Here is a 22,194-nt window from a genome sequence, read left to right on the forward strand (position 1 = left end):
ATGACACCAGCTCTGCATGTGACATGACCTAAGTGTTTAAAATGGAACCTGACTGCATTATTTTTCTAAGGGGGAGGAGAAACGATGAGGCTGTGACTATTAGAGATGATTTCATATTCATTCTGGAAAGGGCACTGAATTAGGAGTCACTACACCCTAGGGGCCAGGCATAAGTCCTGGCTCAGCTGTGCGACCTTGGAAGTCCTATAACCTTTTTGAATCTTTCCTGTCTGGTCTATAAAATGGCAGTGAAAAAATGGCTGGGTCCCTAACTTCCCATGCTCTACAGAGGTCCTTGCACAACCAACTTTGTCTCTAAGGTGGAGAGGGGGTGTCCTGTGCTTTGATCCTAAAGTGGGTGTGATGTCAGGTTTGTATGTCCTCTGATTGATCTTCTAGGCAGAAACAGCGGAACCTTTTGTGGCTGAAACACTTCTTATGTATCAGAATATCTCCTTTACCCGTGGAATCTTCAGGAGAATCTGGAAAAAGTTCCTAATGTTAAGGAACATAGTGGTAGATTTTAAATGAAGATCTAAGAAATAACTTAGCTCTGTAATTCATTTAAGAATAAGAAGCAGGAGCTTTAATCAACACCCACCTCACATCTTGGTTCTTTAACAATCTGGGAACAAGTTATCTGCCAAATCAGCGAAGATAAAATACTCATGAAAATGGGCTAATCAACCGTTTTTACTCCTAAGTCTCTTCCGCAAAGGAGAACAAAATGGGCTTTAAAAATGCTTACAAGCTGTTACACGTTGGGTCTTATCAGTTGCTCTCACGACTTGGGAAAATGTGTCTGTACCAGTCCCTCTTGATTCCAGCAGAAACTAATCCTTACATGTTTAAATCTCCATGGTCCATGGTGGTGTTAAGGAACAAACAGATGTATTTTCTTGCTTTTGGTCTCTTGACCCATAGATGCACTTCAAGAAAAACAGTAAAGACTACAGAATGAAATGCCAGGGCTTGAGGGTAGTGGAGACATGCGGTCCACCACCTTCCTTTTATTAATGAGGAAATCACGGCCCTGAGCATTGAACTGACTCACCCAATATCTCACCGCTATCTAGCGGTCCTGGGAATAGAACCACGGTTCCCATTCCACCCGCTCTTTTCCACTCTACTCACGGTTCTCTCAAACTGCAAGGCAATTTTGAGCCTAAGCCACAAAAGTTCTATGACACATTCAGGTTGGGACGCCTAATAACACTTGGTAAATGCCTCCGAGCCGCAGGCCTGGTTCCTGTGCACATGCATGGGTTCCACTTTCTCAGCACAATCCATCACCTTGGGTAGCAGAGTTTGGGCAAATGAGAGAACAGCCAGCGGACAGGGACCCGTGCACACCCACACCGCTACCTCAGGCACGGCACCCAAGTCACCCAGGTGAAACTTAAACAGTATAGAAATCTTTAAATGATGATGAAAAATCACAGTACCAAGAGCTGGTCAGTGGTCGTCCAGGTTTCTGGCAGATGTTGGCTCAATGCCCGGCATGCATTAAGGAATTCCTCTGAGGGTTTATATCTAAAGAAAAAAATATATATGTATGTATGTGTATATATATATATATATATATATATATATATATATATAAAACAGTCTCCATGTTGATAAAAAAAAAAAATCCCCTACCTTGACTTTCACTCTCATCTTTTACCTCTCAGCGACTCAAACACCCAAACTGGGCAACTTCCCAGGGTCAGGGGCATTCCTCAGAAATACTAGGTGAACACAGCCTCCTGACGAGGGGGCTTGGCTTCTGAGCTCTTCTGAAGGGTGAGTTAAGCGCATTGCCCTTTGGATCCTGCTGTTTTCGGGGGGCAGGAGCAGACCACCAAAGCATTTTGGGGGCCACGGGCCCAAATGCCATTCCTGACACGCTGAGAAAGGGAGAGTTATCTTTCCGACTTTGGAGCCAACATTTTCTGCCCGAGTGACTTGACAAATCCAAAGGACTCAATGCACAGCAGCAAATTTCTTCCAGTTACTCTTCCATGAAGGATACAGTAAGTGCTAATTGAGTCAATAAAATGAAAATCGATTAAGTTGGTGCGCTCTCAATGATACGCACTCCTCCTGTGCTAGTATAAGGGCAGACGCAGCACTGAGAGGCCTAGGTTGGGAGTCAATAGCATCGGTCACGGAGAAGCTCCGCTCTCATCGCGTCCTTACAGCGCTGCTATTTCGGAGCAGCCCTGCGGCACTGCTGGACGATCAGCTGCCATTCACTGCTCATCATTCCTTCAGCAACCAGGCTGGGGATGATGGTAACGATAATGAATGGTACTTGTTATTCTCATTTCTCTCATTTATCAAGAGCCTACTATGTGGCAGGCACTGCAGGAGGCATTTTGCATACTTTTTTACCTACTTTTTCTCATCCAGTCCTCAGATCAAATCTATCGGGTTGCTACTATCCGCATTTTACAGATGAAGAAACTGAGGCGAACGCAGCTAAAACACACCGTGGCAGACGTAGGATTTGAATCCAAGTGTGTCCAACCCCAAAGTCAGTACTCTCTTCATCATGCCATGTGACCTCTCATCACTTTCAAAAACAGGGTTATGTCAGTATGGCCAAAGGGAGAGGCAGAAAAACAGGTGGGAGAATCACAAAAGACGTGCGTTGAAACACCATCTCTGCTAGCTGCATCACTGACTTCTCGAAGCCTCTGTTTCCACATCTGTAAAGTGGGGCTTATAATAATTTCTACCTTACAGATTGTTAGAAGGATTACATCAAGAGAATACCTGTAGAGTCCTTCACATTTTCAGTGCTAAGGCCATGTTAGCTTCATATGCAGAGCTTTGTCTATGACAGTATATCCCATGAAGGCAGAAGTTAGATCTGTTTAGTTTAACCAATGCACTGTACCTGGCATAGATTGGAAACTCAATAAATATTGGTGAATGGATAGACAAATGAATTAACAAGCGACCAGATGAAAGGGTGAATAAATGCCCTTGCTCTTTCTCAGAGGATCAAGTGCCCCATCTGTCCCCATCTGACTCACCTCTCAGCCTTGGGATGGGGAAGCTCTTCCCCAGGCCTGCTTTGCTGGTCTATGTCACGAGTGCCCTCGGGGATGCCCTGCCCCGCCTTGTAGCTGAGGTGGGCATCCTTGCCCCGCCTAGATTCTGGGCCATCACATTTCTTCCCGGCCTCGCTGTCAGACAGATCTTCTGGGGAGGTGTCCTCACTGCTGGTCTCCTCACTCGAGGTGGTCTCATAGCTGGGAAAGGAGACAAGGTCACTAGTTCCGTGCTTCCTGCCTGACGCTCATGTCAACACTAATGAGAACTTGGTGGGCTTTAAATAACACTTCCGTGCTTGCTAACCTCATCCTCCATTCTCTACACTTGCAGTGCTGGGCAAGGGGACTCCCAGGAAACCTACTGTCAGAGGAAAATACTTTTAAGAGCTCTGTACCTTTAACGCTGGAGGCCATTTGAGGAAAAGGGTAATTAACTAAGCTCTTTGCAACAAACACACAAACAGCCCATGGCCTAATTGGTCAATGCATTCAGATGATCCAGGTATCCAGGGCTCTCCTGAAAGCTTTCCATTCTGGAACCCCTAATGTCCTGTCCTGAGAGGGACCCAGATCTAGGCAAACGTCCCCCACCCTGAGTTCTCTGAATTGCCTAACAAATCTTCCCATCTCTGGGTGACTGTGAAGCCTCCCTTTGGCTGCCCTGTTCTATCCCAGCTTTCACCTGACAAGGGAGGAACCATCTGTGTTCACTCCTGGCAGGGTTCCATGGGACACGTGAACAGTTGGGATTCTTGAACCTAGCACCTGCCTTTCTCAGTTGCTGTTTCAACCACAGCTTAAAACAGCAAAAGTGAGGGCATGGGCCACTTGACTGGCCTTCCCTCCCCAGCAATGATCCTTATGTTCAGTTATACACAACTCTATTGAGGTGGCAGACCAGAGACCAGAGAGGAAAGTTCTGGAAGATGTATTGATCCCTCTGCTGATGGTCAACAGGAGACCTCCAATGGAGGATGCTCCAGTTAAGATGAAGATTTCGGGTTCTTGGCCTACTGGCACTGCCACAGAGACCAGGGGATACCAATGGCCACAGCTTCTACTGAACCCCCTCATGCCCTTTATCTGAATGGTGGTCCCTATGTAAAGGCCCTGTGCTCACTGGATTTGCAAACCCAGACTGCTCCCTGGTATGCTCACATTCTGTCTTGTTCAAACCCCAGATATTTCTTCCTCTACTGGGCTTGGCACATTTTGCTTTTGTGATTAAGAAAACGGGACATATTAAGTTTACCAAACAGTTCTTATCTTAGAACTGCTTCAAAAAGCTCCACCTGGAAGTTCATTCATTCATTCAACAGACATTTATTGAATACCTACTATGTGCCAGGCACTGTTCTAAATGTTATAACCAAAGTCCCTATCGTAACTGAGCTTAAACTCTAAGTAGGGAAAGGCAGAAAATAAACACGTAAACAATATATTCAGATAATGATAAGAGCAATGAGTAAACTAATAACGGGCCATGGGATAGCGTGATGGGAGGAGGGGCTACTTTAATTAGAGCAGAAGTTTTTAACGTTGGCCGCATGTTAGAATCACCTGAGGGTGTTTAAAGTTCCCAATACCTGTACTGCGCCCGAGACTAATTAAACCGGAGTCTTCCAGGAGGGGGAGCCAGGCGTCAGTATTTTTAAGGCTCCCCCAGGGTTTCCAAGGTGCAGTCAAGGTTGAGAACCACTGCACCAGATCGACAGATACTGAGGGATATCTGGGAGAGAACTTTAAGTGGAGGAAACAGCAAATGCAAAGGCCCCAAGATCAGCCTGACTGAGTATGTTTAAGGGAAGAAAGCCCGGAGCCAGTGATGGGGGATGAGGCCGGCTGTAGTCACGAGATGGACCTCCAGGTTTTGGTACAAAGCTGGCACTTTTGGGGACTTCCCTGGTGGTCCAGTGGTTAAGAATCCATCTTGCAATCCAGGGGATGCCAGTTCGATCCCTCATTGGGGAACTAAGAATCCACGTGCCACGGGGCAACTGAGCCCGTGTGCCGCAACTACACAGCCCAGGCGCTCTAGAGCCTGCATAGCGCAAGGAAGAGCCCGTGCCGCAACTAAGACCCGACACAGCCGATAAATAAATAAATAAATATTAAAAAAACAAAAAACAAACCTGGCACTTTTGCAAGTATTTAAGCAGGGGAGAGACGGGACCTGCTTTAGACTTTGAGGTTAGTCTGATTCTGCTTTCTGTACACTAACTGGGGAAAGCTCAGAAAAAAATGGTTTCTCCTCTGGCCACAGTGTCTGGCGTCAGCAGACGCGAGAACAGCAACCCTCCTATGACATCCCATTTCAATCTTTCTGACATTTCCCTCACAGAACCTGCCACAGTAGTGACGTCACCCTTGTCTGAATTGAGTGTCTTCCTTCTGGTCTCACCCAAATTAGCAGGGGTTCCGACCTGTTCCTGGCAGCCTCCTGGGCTCACCCCTGGCTGGGCCTGGTGCCCCTGCTTTGGGCTTTCCCACCATCCTCCACTTCTTTCTCTACTAGAGCTCATCTCATCCTGTCAGCATTCTCCCTTTACTTCTGTCTTATCTCTGCCCATGCCCAAACTGTGAGTTAAAGGCAGGGACAATGATTTATTTGACTTTTTTATCCCTACCACCAAACACATCATCAGTACTTAATAAATGTCTGTTGAATGGCTGATTTAGAAAATATTCTAAATCCAGTGATTTACTCTCTACACTATATAAGGTCTGGTTCACGTTCTGAGTCAATAGACATTGATCATTTTCCTTCATCCTAAAAAAGTTGGTCTGGTTTGCCGAAAGTTAGTTAAAGGAAGGAAAAAATTAAAAGGATGAAATCTGAAGTTCTACAAATTACGAATTTGTCCTAGGTTCAGTGTTACGGTTCAGATTAAACGTCTTCCTTAAAGGGCTCATGTGTCCCCAAACTAGCAGAAGGCACCAGAATCCTGGCCCCAGGGAACACCAAAGCCAAGACATATTAAAAGCACAGGATCCAACAGACTACCACAGCTGGCAAGAAGCCAAACACATGCAAACCCGAGAGGGAGTTTTAAAGGGCCCGTTTGAGATTAATTCCCTTGAAGAAGAATGAAAACCAGATGCTTCCCCTAGGAAAAGAGAGTGCTTGGGACAACAGCAGGAGAGGTAGTGTGGAGGGTAGGCTGGGCTTCACGAGCGATGCTTACCCACCGTTAACCCCAACAAACTGAAGGTTCTTTTTGGTCCCATTACCTCCTGCACGGAAGCCATAGTCTTTCTTTTTCATTATGGATTTAAGGCTGGTCGACGGGGAGATCTCTAGGCAGACACAACATCACAGGTTAGCATGATCTTGGGGATGCCCCAGAATGCAGCAGAACTGGGACTCTTGCTTTGAGGGCACACAGGCTGAAGGTGTGTGAAGGGGCAGAAAGGGAACTAGATAATTTAAATCAAATATACTGAGGGTCTCTGAGGTGCCCCAACCTTCTGGTCAATGCCAGCCAAATTGTTCCGGTTCACAAACCCTCTACGTGTGGATTACAGAGTAGAGTTATTGGAGCATCCTTGAACCATGTGGTGTGAGTGCCACTGTTGTCCCTATCTCAGTCTGGGGAAATCTGAGGCTCAGGTGTGCTCAGGGAATGGCAGAGCAGGAGTAGAACTTGGGCATCCCGACCCCTGGTCCAGCACCCACTTCTGCTCGAGGGCACCCCAGCGGTCCTTCCTGACTCACAAGCCAGATGACACTTGTGATGTGGGGTAGCCACGAAAAACACACGAGCGAGAGCACGAGTCTTCTTTTGCTGGGCTTTGCTGGGCTCAAAGTTACAGGAGGCAATTCACGATGAGTAAGACTAAAACTAGCACCGAAATAACGAGAAAACAGCCAATTTGTGAGCTGCGGCAGGAAGCAGACTCGCACGCTGCTGCCCATTGAGCAAAGCAAAATATGGTTCCACTTAACTCCAGAGTGTGTGATCTGTTATAGGAGGAAGAGCCGCTCCGCCAAAGGGTCGACTTCCACGTGTGAGTATCGCCCAACTTCTCTCTCTCTCTCTCTCTCTCACACACACACACAGACACAGAGGGAGAGAGAGAGAGAGAGAGAAAATAATTCAGTCAAATAACTCAGCTCTCAATATAATGATCCTCCAAAACAAGGCTACAAAAAACCTCTTAATGTGCAAGAACTGGGCAGGACCACAGGAATCCAAGAGCCCAAGAAACAATTAAGAGAGGCAGAGGTTTACAGCACCCACAGCCAGGGCCTTTCTTCACCCTAGACAATGCAAATGAGAAAGAGGCACCTCTCTGGGCAGACACACAGTGCTGCAGGCTTGGCAAGTGTGGGCTGGGTTTCAGCTCCCGTTCACCCTCTGGCATTTTGTGCCCTGTGCTATGTGAACGGCTGTATGTGGTGGCCCTGCAGTCAGTCCCAACGTTAGAGCAAGGACGAGAGCAGAGGTTCCAAGCCTCCACTGTCGCAGAGATCAGTTTTTATTCCACCGGGTTCCTGGATGTGCTTAAACCTTTTAAAAAAAACATATGCATGCAATTAAAACCCTTTTCCCCTTTGACTCGTCAAGGAGCAATGGTTTCCCGTCGCAGGCACCAGTATTTACCCGTCGGCGGGGAGGCAGAGGGGCCCGGGGGCTCCTTCTGGGGTGGAGCATGGGCCGAGTAGGCGGACAGCAGCAGGTTGAGGGAGCTCTGTAGCTGGCTCTGGATGCTGCTGAGCTTAGAGGCGGGCTGCTTGATGGCACGGGCCAGCTCCGGGTACCCATGCTCCAGGCAGCTCCACTGCTCCTGCAGGAGCTCCTGGATCTTCTTAACGTACTGCCCGAGAGTGGCATCGGTGGTGGGTGAGCTCGGTGGCCTTCCTGGGCGCTCCTTCCCCGGGAGCTCTGAACCGGCCTCCTTCCTCCCTGCTGGGGGAGGCTTTCTCTCGCTGCTCCTTGGAGAGCCTCTTGCTCCCCTGACTGGACCCTCGGCTCCCACGTGATGGCCTCCCTCCTGGTCAGAGCATCCTTCTTCGATCCTGAGCTCAGTGGAGAGGCAGCTATGTAAAGAGGGGGTGAGGACCATCTTGGATCCCTGTGGCAGTGACAGCTGGGATGGTGACACAAATTCTGCTGGGCTCCGATCCCCCCATTTGTGACTCTCCTGCCTCCACAGGACGCCATTCCCCTTTCCCCAGGCCCCCCAGCTTTCAGATCTTGTGCTGCCCATAAGGTTGACCCCAATGCTCTTGTCACACGACTCCCTGGTCAAGAGTCCGTGCAGAGGGTCAGTGTTGACCATGGCATCAGTCTGGCCCTGAGCATCTTTGGTGTTCTCATGGCTAAGCTTTTCTGTCAGCTGAGCTACAGTGCTCTCTAGCTCTCGAATCCTCTGCCCCCTAGCCTTGATTTCCTCCTCCTGCCGCTGGAGGGCAGCTCTGACTTGGGCTAGTTCCTCAGTTCTTCCAGACAACTCGCCCTCAAGGCCCGAGAGCTGCTGCATCAGGCTGGAGATGCTGCCAGGATCCACGGAGATAAGGCCCAGGCTTTCCTCCGTGACCCGGATGCCGATGCTTCTCACGTCTACTTCTACAGGTGGCGGCGGTGGGATCTCGATGATGTTGAGCTCGATTTCTTCTAGGGGGAGCTCATTCTCAGGGACGGGTGATGGCAGAGGTGGGGGGCTTGGTGTTGGGGAGCCGGGGGTCGTGACCGCCACCTCGGCTTGTCTGCTTTCCTGTTGGTCTTCTGCATCCTCTAGAACTACAAGTGATGAGAAAGGAGGACTTGAGAAAGGGAGGTGACTTGCAGCTTCTTCTTCACCCTCTGGAGGCTCAGGCCCCTTCAGGATCAGCTCCGGTATTCCTGGCACCAGGTCTCCAGACTCTCCGACTTCTAGTTGGGCCGCTGCTCGCTGGGTGGAGTTGGAAAAACCTGCAAACCCTTCCGCAGGGCCAAAGGCGCCATCACAGACACCGCCTTCGCCCTGAAGTGGGGGGAGGGCGGGCGGGGTAGGGGGCCCTGAGTTTACGCTTGGGTCCTCTGAGGCCCTGTTCTGCAGCAGCGTGGCCGGCATGCTGGATGCTCTCAAGAGCTGGGGCCGTCCACTCCCGGAGGTGACCTCAGCCTCCAGCTGTCTGGCGGTCTCCGTCAGCAGGGCCTTCCGGTGGTAGCTCGCCTCGCTCCCGCCGGCGGCTTGGGGGTGATCACCGAGCAGCAGTGGCTGGGCTCGCGCCTCTGTCCCGAACGACACCTTACTTGGCACCACTGGGGGCCAGTTCGGGTGGGAAAGAGCAGCATGGGGGCGAGCGCCGCTGTCGGGAAGGCTGAAGTTTCGGGGCAAAGTGCTAAACTTGGCCTGCTTGGCCCGTCTGTGGATAGGAATCCTTTTGATGGTGTTTCCCTTCTCGATGTCATCCACATACTTGAGGAAGTCCAGGTCTAAATGGAAGCCATATGGGGTCTCCACGGAGTAGGGGTGGCTCTTTGGAGGGTCTTTCTCTTCATCCCCCTGAGAGGGCTGGTCTTTGGCTGGGAGACATAAGACATGTCAAAAAGAAGCACAGCGTTAATGAGAAAGACAGGCGGTGAGACCTAATATCTCTCGCATAAGCGTTCTCCTAAATGTTCCAGCCTCTGAATTATGCTGAGATGCTCACCGTCTTTTGGCTGGGCTGAGAAATCCTGTTATTAAATCAATGTGGACTTAGCCAATGTCTCCAAGGAAATAGGTAGAGGGAATAGTTTCCAATTTGCAGTATGGCATTTCAGTTACCACTGTGGCCAGGAATTTGCCAAATCAGGGTACTAATTGGTAATTATGAATATGGACATTTACAAAGGATGAGATACACGATTGTCTCAATATTAAAAAAGGACCTTGCATTATTGAAATAGGTCCTAGTAAATCTTGCTAAATCCAGAGATATCAAGGAGCCGTGCCTCCTGCATTATTTAAGCTTCCTCTGATGGCTGAGCCTCTAGGTACATGAAGCTCAGAACGGGCACCGACAATCATGCACAGCCTATGCTCTTTTCCACTGGAAAACTGCGTAGTGCTTAACAAACAAGTTTCACCCTCAAAAACTCATGCCAGGTAAGGAAAGACCACCTTTTTCACAAACTGGAAAAAAAGGTGGCGGAGGAAAATGGGACAATCAATGTCAAAAGGGACATTGGCAAACATTCCTCCAAGAGGTGTGGGACCCGTGATTTTTCAGAGCAGCCCAAAGTATCAGGAGAATATCCCGATGAGAAAGTTCTCCATCGCACCAAGGCGCCACTGATCTTGACTCCAGCAAAGGCTGCTGAGAACAAGTCAGTCCTTTGATTATTTGTATCCATAGGGATTTGTCTCCAAGTAGCGCCTTCCTCAGGTTAAATAATCTTTGTTGTTTTCATGTTCCTAATGTGACACCCTTTATTATCTCTGTGACATTCTGCCAAATATGCTCTGAAAATGCTGAGTTCAGGAGAGGACATTAGTGGAGAGCACAGAGGCCAAGAATACAGAGCCAGGAGCCCGGTCTATATTTCAGCTCTGTGACCTTGGGGAAATTACTTAGCCTCCCTGTGTCTCATCATCCATAAGATAGCAATAATAACAGGTAAGATGAGATTGTGAGGACTGATTAATACATATGAAGTGCTTAGAACAATGCCTAGCACGTGATGAACATTTAATACACACTCAATATTACAGTTATTATCTTTGTGGAAGTCCAAATTACAGAGAACTGAAGCCCCTGATGGAAGCTGACTTGCTGGGTACATAGGAGGGGATCCTCAAATTCTTTGTGTCTGACTGATTGCTTGACTCCAAGAGTAATAGGCCCTGGGGGAAAAATGACAATATAGCAGTAATGGAGTTCACTTACCTCAACCACTATTTATTGAGCACCTCTGTTGGTTGCTAAGATAGATCTTAAGGACACAGAGATGAATCAGGTATAGCTCTGCCCTCAAAAAAAAAGTATGGTCAAGTAGGAGAAACACCAACAGGTACAATGCAGTGTGACAAGGATGGTAACAGATACATGCTCAAGGACCAGTGTTCCTTCTTGACTTATTTTCCTAGTTTCTCAGAAAAACTTTCTTGGACTTAGAGGCTAATTCTGCCTTGGTTGGAGAGGGATGACTTCATAAGAGCGACATATAACTGGGTGTTAAATGAATAAATAGCAGTTTGCCAGGAAAACACAAGAGGGTGAAAGACATTGTAGCTGTTTATCTCCAAGATGGCCATTTTCAATTCCCACCTTCTCTAGACAGGCAAGGGAATCTTATATTGAGAGGTGGGGTCCATTTCTCTATGCTTTTGAATCTCAGCTGGCCTGTGACTGCTTTGACCAAAAGAAAATGGCAGAAATGACACTGAGAGAATGCCAAGACTAGGTCATAAGAAGCCTCTAAGTTCTACCTGCGTCCCTTAGAGTGCACACTCGGGGGGAAGCCAGATGCCATATAAGGAGTCCAACTTCCCTGAGACTGCCATGCTGTGAGGAAGCCCAAGTAGCTCCAGAGAGAGGTCATGTGAAGAGACGGTGAGAGATGCCTCACCAGCCTGAGCTGTTCCAGACATCCTAGCCCAGGTGCCAGGCATAAATAAAAGAACTTCAGATGACTCCAGCCTCGGCCATCATCTTATTTCAATGACAGGAGGGACTCCAAATGAGAACCACTCAGCTGAACTTGTGTTAATAATGCATGATTGTTTTAAGCCACTAAGTTTTGGTGTGGTTTGTTATGCAGCAATAGATAGCCAGGACAGATCAGATATATGTCAGAGAATGGGCAAATGCATTAAGGTGGGACAATCCATAGTAATTCAGGGTTCTATAAACACAGTTGATATGGTTGGAACTTAAAGTGTGGAAGAGAAGGGTGAGGAGTAGAAAAAGACAAAATTGGAAAGGTCAGCAAGAGCCAGATCAGGGAGCCACTTGTATGCATGCCAACAAGCTTTGACTTTACTCTCTAGGCAGTGGGAGTCATCAAAGGGTTTTACACAAGGGAGTGACTTGGTCAAATGTGATTTCACAGTGAGCATTCTTACAGAGGATTAGAAGAAGAACAAACCAGAGGCCTGAAGACCAGTTGGGAGATTGCTGACATGGTCAAGGTGAAAGAAGCTAAGGGAATGGAAGGAAGGGGCAGGTTCAAGAAGCTAAGGGAATGGAAGGAAGGGGCAGGTTCAAGAAGAGGTGCAAATGATGGCGTTACCTGGGGCACATATAGAGCTGCTTTTTCCCTAAGAGTGATGACATATTTGGACTGAGCTCTTCCCACTTGCCTGTCTGATCTATCCTTCTGGCCAGTGCTACATGCTTGGGGCACAGGAACTGTGCTTAGGGAAGTACAGTTATCTCCAAAGAACTAAAGAAGCCAAGTAGACACATAAAGGCTGAACCCTTGAACACTGACACAATCGACCCTACCAGCCTCAGTGCTAAGTAAAGTTGCAGGGCCTGTGGGTGAGTTAAGTCACAGCCTCATCAGGGAACACAACAAGACATTGGTGCAGATCCACAGGGTTGGTCCAAGTTGGGTTCCAGAGCTTCTGTGCAGATACCTGGACTCCAGGCAGATAAGGCGTAAACACTCCTCCAGCACCCAAAAAACTCCAATAAGTTCCCGTTCACCCACATGATTTTTTACAAACCTGCTTTCTCCCAAAGAGGCACACTGGTAGTCTCAATGACAGCAATTGTTCTCTGTTAGTTTCCCAGCTGCACTTGGCTATACTCTTAGACCTACTGGCCAGTTCAGCAGCCTCCTGGGTTATAGGAACAAGCCAAATCAGAGAGGAGGTATTTGTCTAAAGTTAAATAGGGAGCAGATTTATGACCCAGAAGGCAAAGAACACTCCAAAGGAGAGACTGCATTATTTATCTGCCTATTGCCTCAATTCGGTAGAAATGAACTGATTTGCCCATCAGCCTCTGAGAGCAGGTCCAGAGCACAAATACAATAATAGCATCAAATGAGGAACAGCAGGTTCCACGGGAAAATATTCCACAAGGGAGACTGAGGTGAATCAAAGAAGTCTGTGAAACTGAGCAGTTATCCAGGATGATGGGTTTAATAGGTGCTTTCCTAAGCTACACTATGAGGTCTCTCTCCTCTCTCTCTCTCTCTCTCTCTCTCTCTCACACACACACACACACACACACACACACACACACACACACACATTGTGCCGCTGTGCCTGCCACCCACCGTTCTGCATTCCTTCTCTTTCTCCCAGTGCAAGAGGAATGCTGGACCTTGAATGAGGGAGCTTGATCTGATATGCTGGGAGATCTATGCCCACATTAAGTTCTGCTCCTTTTAATTCTACCTGGTGATAGGTATGCAGGAGCTCAGAATTCCAGGCATTGGGCCAGGGTGAGAATTAATTAGGAGGACTGTCTCTGCTCAAAATGAACTTCAGATCTGACAAAGCAACACATAACTGGCTGGAGTTGAATCCTGCCTCTGTTACCTCCTGCCTCTGTGATTCTGGGCAAATTATTTAAATTCCCTATGCCTCAGTCTCTGCATTTGTAACGTGGTGATAAGAATACCTAACTCGCAGAGTTGTGATTATTAGCACCGATGCAGTAGAGAACATGGCATAGGTACTCAACAAAAGGGCCAAAAGACGAGGACAGGCTAGCTCTGAACGGGGCAGGGGGAGATTCACGGAGAATGTGCTCTTTCTTGAATATTTAACTCTGTGTTAGGACTACAGCATCAAGAGGGAGTGAGAGTCCAAGAAAATAATTCTGGAGAAACTGGGAAAAACAAGTCAGGGGAGAAGAAAAAAGTAGGGTATATGAGGCTCAGAGCTACCTAGAATTCCCTACAGAGTCTCGGTCTGAAAGCACCCCAGATCACTAGACCCTTGGAAAGGACCTGCAAACACAGTCATGAGCCTAAGACTTACAGGTAGGCATGAGAAAAGGGATTAGAAGGAGACAAGGGAAGAAGGAAGGGGCCACAGTCATTACCCTGGGGGAAAAAGTGAAGTGGGGGGCAGGTAAGGGAACCCATCAGAGGCATTTAACATGAGGGGAAAAGTCCAAAAGCCTATACTCAGTTTCTGAAGGAAATGGGAAAAACAGAAACTAGAGAGAAAGTGGCCAAAAATACAACCAGAAAGAAGGGGAATTAAATGAATCTCTTCAAAAGGCCAAGATAGTGGAAGCTGTCTTTTCCCTCCTCTGCCTTTATTTTGTGAGATGTGTGTGCTTGAAGGGAGGGGTGCCTTTCTTAGCTAGTTGTGGGTGATCACGTGGAAAGCAGCCGTGCCAAGGATGCTGAGCGGGGACAAATGAGGCAAGCAGGAATGACAGGCCCCCGGGGCATTAAGGGAATTAGCTGGTGTTCTGTGGGACCACTTCCAGGGAAGCGCTGAAAAGGCAGCTCCCTGGGGAGAGAGGCAGACTTTTGAAATATATGGTAACTGCATTTGGAAAGAAGGATAAGGCAGGGCTGGAGCTGCTGTCCAGTCCTTGAGTCCTGTACCAGTGAAGGGCCATATAGACTCGCCTGTTTCCTGACATTTGGTAATCTGGAAAAAGCATTTCATTAGAAGTCAGGGGATCGGAGTCTAGTCTATGATGTTTGGCAAGTTTCCTGGGGAGGGAAAGGGGAACGTTCGTCGAGACATTCGTTGGACTAGATAGTTATTACTCAACATCCTTACATGCATTATCTCATTTAATCCTTTACCAATCCTGCGAAGTAGGTATTAATACCTGCTTATAGACGAGGTGTGGCAGACTGTTTGCAAAAATAGCCACAATTATAACCCACCCTTATGTACTTCCCTCCCACAATGACCCTAGGCTTGGCCTTGTGACTTGGTCAACAGCAAATGTGACATATGCAGAGATTTGAAAGTTGCTTGCACATTGGAGTTTGTCTGTCCTTGCTGTGCTTGGAACCCTTCTGTCATCATGTGAACAAACCCCAACTAGCCTGCTGGGCAACAAAAGACACATGGCCAAATCATCACCAATGCCCTAGGTGACATGGAGTCAACCACCAGACATGTGAGTGTAACCATTCTAAACCATCAGGACAAGTCACCCAGAAGACCACAGACATGTGAACAGGTCCAGCAGAGATCAGTCAAGCTGGCCCAGCCCAGAATAATGGCTTAGCCAACCCACAGAATCTTTTAAGAAATAATAAATATCTTTAAGTCAATACATTTTTGAGTGATTTGTTACACAGCAAAGCTAACTGATATAGGAGGGAAGTGAAGCTCAAAGAAGTGAAATGCCTTGGAAAATCACACAGGTATGAATATAGGCTCTTTTACCAAATTGTGCCTCTTTTTTTTTTTTTTTTTTTTTTTGCGGTACGCGGGCCTCTCACTGTTGTGGCCTCTCCCGTTGTGGAGCACAGGCTCCAGACGCGCAGGCTCAGCAGCCATGGCTCACGGGCCCAGCTGCTCCGCGGCATGTGGGATCTTCCTGGACCGGGGCACGAACCCGCGTCCCCTGCATCAACAGGCGGACTCTCAACCATTGCGCCACCAGGGAAGCCCCGTGTGCCTCCTTTTTAGACCTCAAGCTCCTCATCTCTAGAAAGAGCTTAATGAGTGAGATCATGCTGCTCCCTTCTTGGTGCTTGGAAGGGATGAGAAACACTACAAAAATTACACAACTCCAATATAAACATAAGCCTTCATTTTCATTCCCTACTACCTTCTCTTGTTCATGTCTGAAACACACAGTTTGGGTTTCCCAGCACCGCCTATTTGGGGACGGTCTCCCGTAGGCCTCCCCTGAGCTATTTCCAGGATTTATGGTAATAATTGCTTTCCAACCCAAGTGCTCACTGTAGAACAGGGAATACAAGGGATCCTGCCTACCGTCTGTCTTCTCCATCTTAGAGAATGCTGACCACCAGTCTCTTGGGCACTCTTCTTCCGATAAGCCTGTATAATTTGTTGGAGTGTTCTGAAAGAAAGAGGATGGAAAAGTGGAGAGTCTCATTACAATTAGAATAAGTATGGAGGGAACATAGCACCAAGAAAAAAAAAAAAAGTAACACCCCTCCTTGCCTTTCTCCCAGGGTGCCCATGTGCTCGTAGCTCTCCAACGAGGGAAATTAAAAGCCTATACACACTCCTAGAGTATAATCTTGGGTGTGTCTTCATGGAATGTTAGCAGTGGTTGACACCAAAGGAAGCCTCTGGTCCAACTAGACAGATGAGAAAACTAAGGCTTAGAACTTAATTGTTCTGTGCAAGGCCTCTCAGCACATTCGTGAAGGAACTGGACCCAGGGCTCCGACAAGCAGCATGGTGCCCTTTCCAAAATATCAAGAGCTGAAATCTACTCACTTCCCGTCATGGTAAAAGAATTATAATTCATGTTTTTAGAAAAGCTGGAATCAGAGTACCTATAAGTGATCTGTGACATCCCAATCAGATTCAAGAAAAAGATGAGCTAATTGGAAGGACTGACTAGGACCTAATAGTTTGGGGTGATTTCTAACCAGGGGCAGAACAAGGGGGAGCTCAAACCTGGGAGCCAGAAGACGTCAGTAACTATGCAAGCAGCGTACTCTCCTGACTCTGAATTAGGGTACCTTGAGGTTTGATCATAAATTCTCCCCAAAGTTTGAATCCTTTTCCAGCACTATTTCTTCAAATGGTAAACAACCTGGATCCTGCCCCCAGTCCAGTAAATCACCCAGGAAATTGGTTTTTATGATTTAACTCCACACACATCGGAATAATAAATCATCTGTGACACCTCAGCAGTGGAAGTGGAGTCGTTTTAGGAATTCCGATGTGCTCGACCACACACTCCAGATCAGAGAAGCGTACCGGGGATGAGGGAAAGGTTGGGAGGATATGGGAGTGAGAGAAGGACAAGGGGTGGCCCCCAGCAACCTGGGATGGAAAATGGGGAACAAACAAGCAAACTAGGGAAGAGGCCTGGGAAATATCAGGCCTGCCAAATAAGAGGAAGTCTGAAGTCTGCCCGACAGAAAGTTTGGTGTACCCTCTTTCTGGGAGCGTTGCTGCTGCCTCCAAAGCTAGCACCCTGCTCCTGTCTCGGTTCCCCCATAACCACGTTCCATGCAGCGGCCTTTGCCTATGCAGGAGTGGCAGAGCCTGGAAGGGCAGGCAGGGTTTCTATAGGCAGAGACACTCCTTGCAGAAAGATCACAGACACTAAATACCTCACTTAACTTTGTGGCAACAAGTACTTGAGTTTGGAGCTGGAGCAGAGAAGAAGTTAGGGAGAAGGAGGGTGAATGTGGATGGTCCTGGAGGCTAAAAGCGGCCACTGAGGAGGCCGACAGTGGAGAGGCATGGGAGCTTCTAATCAGGGATGAGGGTGGGTCGCCCTTGACCCAGAGGAGGTTCTGAAACAACCTAAGTGTCCACTGACGGAAGAACGGATAAAGAAGATGTGGTGCATAGTATATATACATAATGGAATATTACTCAGTCATAAAAAAGAAGGAAATCTTGCCATTTGTGATAACACGCACGGACCCTAAGGGCATTATGCTAAGTGAAATAAGTCAAAGACAAACACTGTATGTGAAATCTTTATTAAACAGAAGAGAACTCATAGATACAGAGAACAGATTAGTGGCTGTCAGAGGCAGGGGTTGGGGGGTGACGGCTGGGCAAAATGGGTGAAGGGCATCAAAAGGTACAAACAGCCCGTTTTAAGATAAAAAGTCCTGGGGATGTAATGTACAGCCTGGTGACTATAGTTAACAATACTGTATTATATTTTTGAAAGTTGCTAAGAGAGTAGATCTTAAAAGTTCTTGTCACAAGGAAGAAACCTGTAACTATGTGACACAGTGGATGTTGTGCAGTCATTTCACAACACATACAAATATCAAATCATTACGTTGGACACCTGAAACTAACACAATGTTATATGTCAATTATAACTCAATTGGAAAAAGAAAAGAAAAGAAAGAGAAGGTTCCTGGGCAGAGGACACAGCTGCCGATCTCAGTGCCCCAGGTCTGCAGTCTGCAGCCAGGGGTGGGGCCTCCCAGATGCTGGCAGGCAGGAGAGGCCCGGCAACTTCAAGGTGAACACTGGGGAAGAAAAAGGTGAGGATGCAAACCCTACACATGGCCCCTCCATCATCACGGCCTCTCCTCTCCTTCTGCTCCCTTCCTCCGCCCCCCTCAAAACATTACTGAATAACAGGCAGAGCTCGGAGCACTTGACACGCTCGAATTACCACGCGCAAGCCTCACCATAACCGCAAAAGGATTATTATTGTCCCCATTTTCCAGGTAGGGAGACTGAGGCTGAGAGAGTTTGAAGGCCTGCCCCAAATCATGTAACAAGCAAGTATTAGAGCAGGATTTGCTCTCAAGTCTAGTTGACTCCAAGCCTCTGCTGGGAACAGAACTGATTTGTAAACACTTTTCCACCCCTGTAAACAAGACTGGTGCTGTGACTGATCCCCAGCTCTCTTTGTGAGGGGAAACATTTCTGACTCCGACGCTTCTCTGCTTTTCCCCGCAGTATATGTGATGCATCTTCTGGACGTGCAGAAGGAGAACCGCTCCTTTTGTAAGTAAGTCCTCCTGACCAAAGTACGATCTGCTTCTCTGAGGCTGGACACCAAGCAACAAAGCTCTTCCTAAGCAGGAGGCGGCCACCTGGGTGCAGATGGACCTCTGGCTGCACGAACTCACCATCACCTCAGGGAGTTCAATCACACCCACTGCCCTTGGTTAGGGTTACAGTTCAGTCCTTCATATATCAGATCATAGAGCTTCAAATAACTCTGCAGCACCCTTGGGGTCAAAGTTCATTAAAAAGAACCCTATAGAGACCTCTAATCGTTCTCTTAGACTTGAATTTTTCTGAAATGAATTTTTCCAAGGCTACAGAAATTAATTAGTTGATACCCCAACTCTCTGAAGAGGGCCGCACAAGATTTCACTGTAAAGGGCTCTGCAGGAAAGGGGGGACTATCATGCCCAAGTTATGCCACTTCCAGCTCCACACACCCCAGCCTTCTCCACCTTGGCCTGGGGTCCTTCACACGAGTGGATGTTTGATGTGTTTAGGGGAGTGGAATCAAAGACGAAATGCTACATTGACACATGCTACTTTGTTTGCAATATGACAGAATATGAAAGATAGCTTTGTTGGACACAGTTTCCCTTTAAAATGGAATTTTGCAACCTCCTGGCGCAATTAAAATTTTGACTTAGAAGCAATTTATGACTCGTTCTGTTAAGCCGTATCCCCAGTGTTCAGAATTGTAATACCTGGTGGTGTTATGTAACTTTTCATTTGTTTATGGCCTATCCCAGGATCAAGAATGCCCCATCAGGTCCCAACCCCTCTCGTGAGCTCATCATATTCTAGATGTTTTGAGTATACATAGCTGGATCTTTCTCTAGTTCTTCTCCCCTATTAAGCTTGTAAAGGTCAGAACTCCTACAGGACTCATTTCTGTGGCCACATGTCACCCTCACCCACTGCCCAGCTACATCCTAACATGTGGCAGATCATCTTCAAGTTCCAAATGAGGAACAAAGACACAAAGAGGCTATGTGGCCAATCTAAAGTTACCCAGTTAATTAGGGGCAGGAGAGTTTGTGTGACTCCATCACTCCACACTGCTTCTCAAAGCCAATGGGGCAGTGAAGAGGTGAGGACTGAGGCTGCCAGCACAAATCCACCGAAGAGGCAGTTGCTGGACAGACAGTAGTGTTAGCCCATATATAACTACCAGGCCACGTTAGAAACGGTTCCAGCAGGGTGCATGCCCAGGAGCGTGGATTTCCCTGGGCCAGACCAACTCCAGCAATATATACCCCCACCCTCTCCCTCTCCCCAGTTATTCTTTTTATGATGCCATTTTCAACCTCACTTTTAACCTCAAATCCAAATACAAAGAAACCTTCCTCTACTTAGCCCTGAAACTGAAACCTAGCTCTGTACGTTTGTTCTCTTCAAACCTCTCTTTATTCTGCAATAATAAAAATGCCATATTTCATCCCAGAACAGGCTGCATGCCAAAATAAATAGCACCTTGGATTTCCTTAAAAAGAAAGCTTGGCTCAAAGCACAGCCTTATTGCCATGAGAATTCTTGGAGAATTCAACCTTACAAAGTCAAATATTTAGCCAGGTAGCACACCAAACAGCCATCTGTCAATCCCTGCAAGACCTCTTGCAAAGACAAAACGCTCTTTCTGAAAGAGAGGAAAAAAATTACTTATACCTCATACTGATCTCCCCAGATGATGAGAGCTTCCCGTTTCCCCACTCCAGGTCCCCATGCCTCCAAGTGGGAACGTCCCCTGTGCTAAACAGCAGGAGGCATCTGACAGCACTGCTTAACATTAAGAGGGCTGAAGTCCAGGCACTGGGGAAGTGAGATGCACTCCCGAAAAGGATTCCATCGACCGAGTTCTCCAGCCAGCTCACTTCCCACCAACTCAGGAAACAAAGAGATAACTCATGCTCAATAAATGACACATTAACACAATCTCATTAACTCCGTTCCCACATTTTTCTGCAAGTGTCTGTCATTTTTGCCTGCACTGCAGCAGCTGAATCTGGAGCTTCATGAAGAAGAGAAAACCGTCGGGAGGAAAGCTGGGACCACATTACCTTCCCTTGGCATCCTCCCCCTGCCATAGCCTGGAGCTGGGGGAGTCACCTCCTCCCGGAAAGCGGGGTTCTGCTGCTGGACCCGAGCTGATGGCTCGTGAGTCCAGCACAGCAGCACTGGCTCCCCAGCTGTTAAAGATTTGGTCAGGTGATCCGTGACCTTGCTGGAAAAGCAAATACTGACTTCCCTTTCGCTCACGGGAAGAGGGGACTGGGGTCAGGAAGGAATTCAGTGCTCAATAACCTGATACTGGATCTTGCAGAAAGAGGAAGAAAGCTCAAATCATTCAGTCGGAAAGTTAGTTCCCAGAGCTGCTCCCAGTTCAGAGGGACGCATCTAAAGATGCTGAAACGGTGCACGCCTTCCTCTGCACACTCCCCCAAAGCTAGGCGCTTATCTGGGGTGTGGGGGTGGTCATAATTAATTATGCTTTTCCCCCTCCTTCCCTGCAGCGGAGTGGCTCATTAATAAATTTGCTCCTAAAGAGAACTCAGCGTCCTAAGGAGCTGAAACCCTCCAGTGGTGCATCTCCTCCTTCTTCCAGGCTCTGCCTTAGAAACGCCCTCCCCCGGCTGCCTCCTGGGTCCCACGGCCAAGCAAAGCTTCTGTGAGCGATCCCCAGACTGCTCGCTGCCCTGATCAATCAGTGACTGGAAGTCTGTCGGGGCAGAGCTAGAAGAAACAATGACCAGTGAGTTCCCGGGGCCAGACTGGCAGCTCCTGCTTCCTGCCGCTATGTGAATCTGATGCCCCAGCACCAAAATGCACCCAATTCTGGGAGAAAGAGAAAAGCAAGGAAGTACCTACTGTAAGGATCCAGCTCCAGGCAGGGCTTCTAACTGCAGAGCAGACCAGTGACTTCCGAAGGGCGGGTGCAGGAGCCGGGGAGAAGGCAGCTGTGGAGGAGGACGGTCCCAGAGTATCCCAGGCAGGCGCCGTGAAGTGTCTCAGCCAGCCCACTGCAGCCGCAGCTCTTTGGAAGAGAGGCAGGTGTGAGGTGCAGGCACAGAGGCTCCAGGCTCTGCAAATCCAGCAGCACTACTAGACCTGAAGGAGATACCGGGGGTGGGTGCAATCAAAACGGGGCCAGGAGAGCATCTGGGCTCCTGTATGCAGGCTCAGCAAAAGGATGAGAGGACCTTATCCCCTTGACCTTCTGTGGCTCTAGCCAAACGAGGCTGTCCTAGGAAATGAAGCCCCATCAGCAAGACATGTCGAAGCAGCTCTGACCTTTACAGACACTGCCTGTCGAGATGTGCTCTCAGAGGCGAGGGCAGATTCCTGTCTAACCCACACTGAAATTGATGCCAGAGCTGAGTGTCACCCTGAAGGGCTGACTGCATCCAGCCCGGGACACTTGGAAACACTTCACATCCAGGGCCTCACACCAGCTTAAGGCAGCCAGGCAGGGCTGAGCATCCCCATCGTACAGGTGAAGAAAATGAGACAGACTCAGCGAATTCCCTTGGCTCACCCAGGAGTGAATCTGGATTAAAATGAAGATTTCAGGGGGTGGAATTCTGTGTTCTTCCCACTACACTGGATCAAA

At 48.1% G+C, this 22,194-nt stretch overlaps 1 protein-coding gene across 2 annotated transcripts in view; it reads right to left on the bottom strand.

Moving 5' to 3' along the window:
• KANK4 (KN motif and ankyrin repeat domains 4) overlaps positions 1–21,537 on the bottom strand; it is a 39,747-nt gene extending 18,210 nt beyond the window's left edge. The window contains exons 1-6 of one of the 2 annotated variants that reach the window (XM_032607575.1): positions 21,453–21,537; positions 15,891–15,978; positions 7,649–9,556; positions 6,230–6,341; positions 3,024–3,242; positions 1,446–1,533 (exon numbers count right to left, since the gene is read on the bottom strand). In XM_032607575.1, the coding sequence (XP_032463466.1) occupies positions 1,446–1,533; positions 3,024–3,242; positions 6,230–6,341; positions 7,649–9,556; positions 15,891–15,906 (2,343 nt within the window). In that variant the 5' untranslated portion in view covers positions 15,907–15,978; positions 21,453–21,537. Of the gene's footprint in view, positions 1–1,445; positions 1,534–3,023; positions 3,243–6,229; positions 6,342–7,648; positions 9,557–15,890; positions 15,979–21,448 lie in introns of both variants that reach the window. The other variant, XM_032607615.1, reaches the window with a different exon arrangement.
• Positions 21,538–22,194: the final 657 nt, after the last annotated feature.

Source organism: Phocoena sinus, chromosome 1 (genome assembly GCF_008692025.1).
Source record: "Phocoena sinus isolate mPhoSin1 chromosome 1, mPhoSin1.pri, whole genome shotgun sequence".
NCBI lineage: Eukaryota > Metazoa > Chordata > Mammalia > Artiodactyla > Phocoenidae > Phocoena > Phocoena sinus.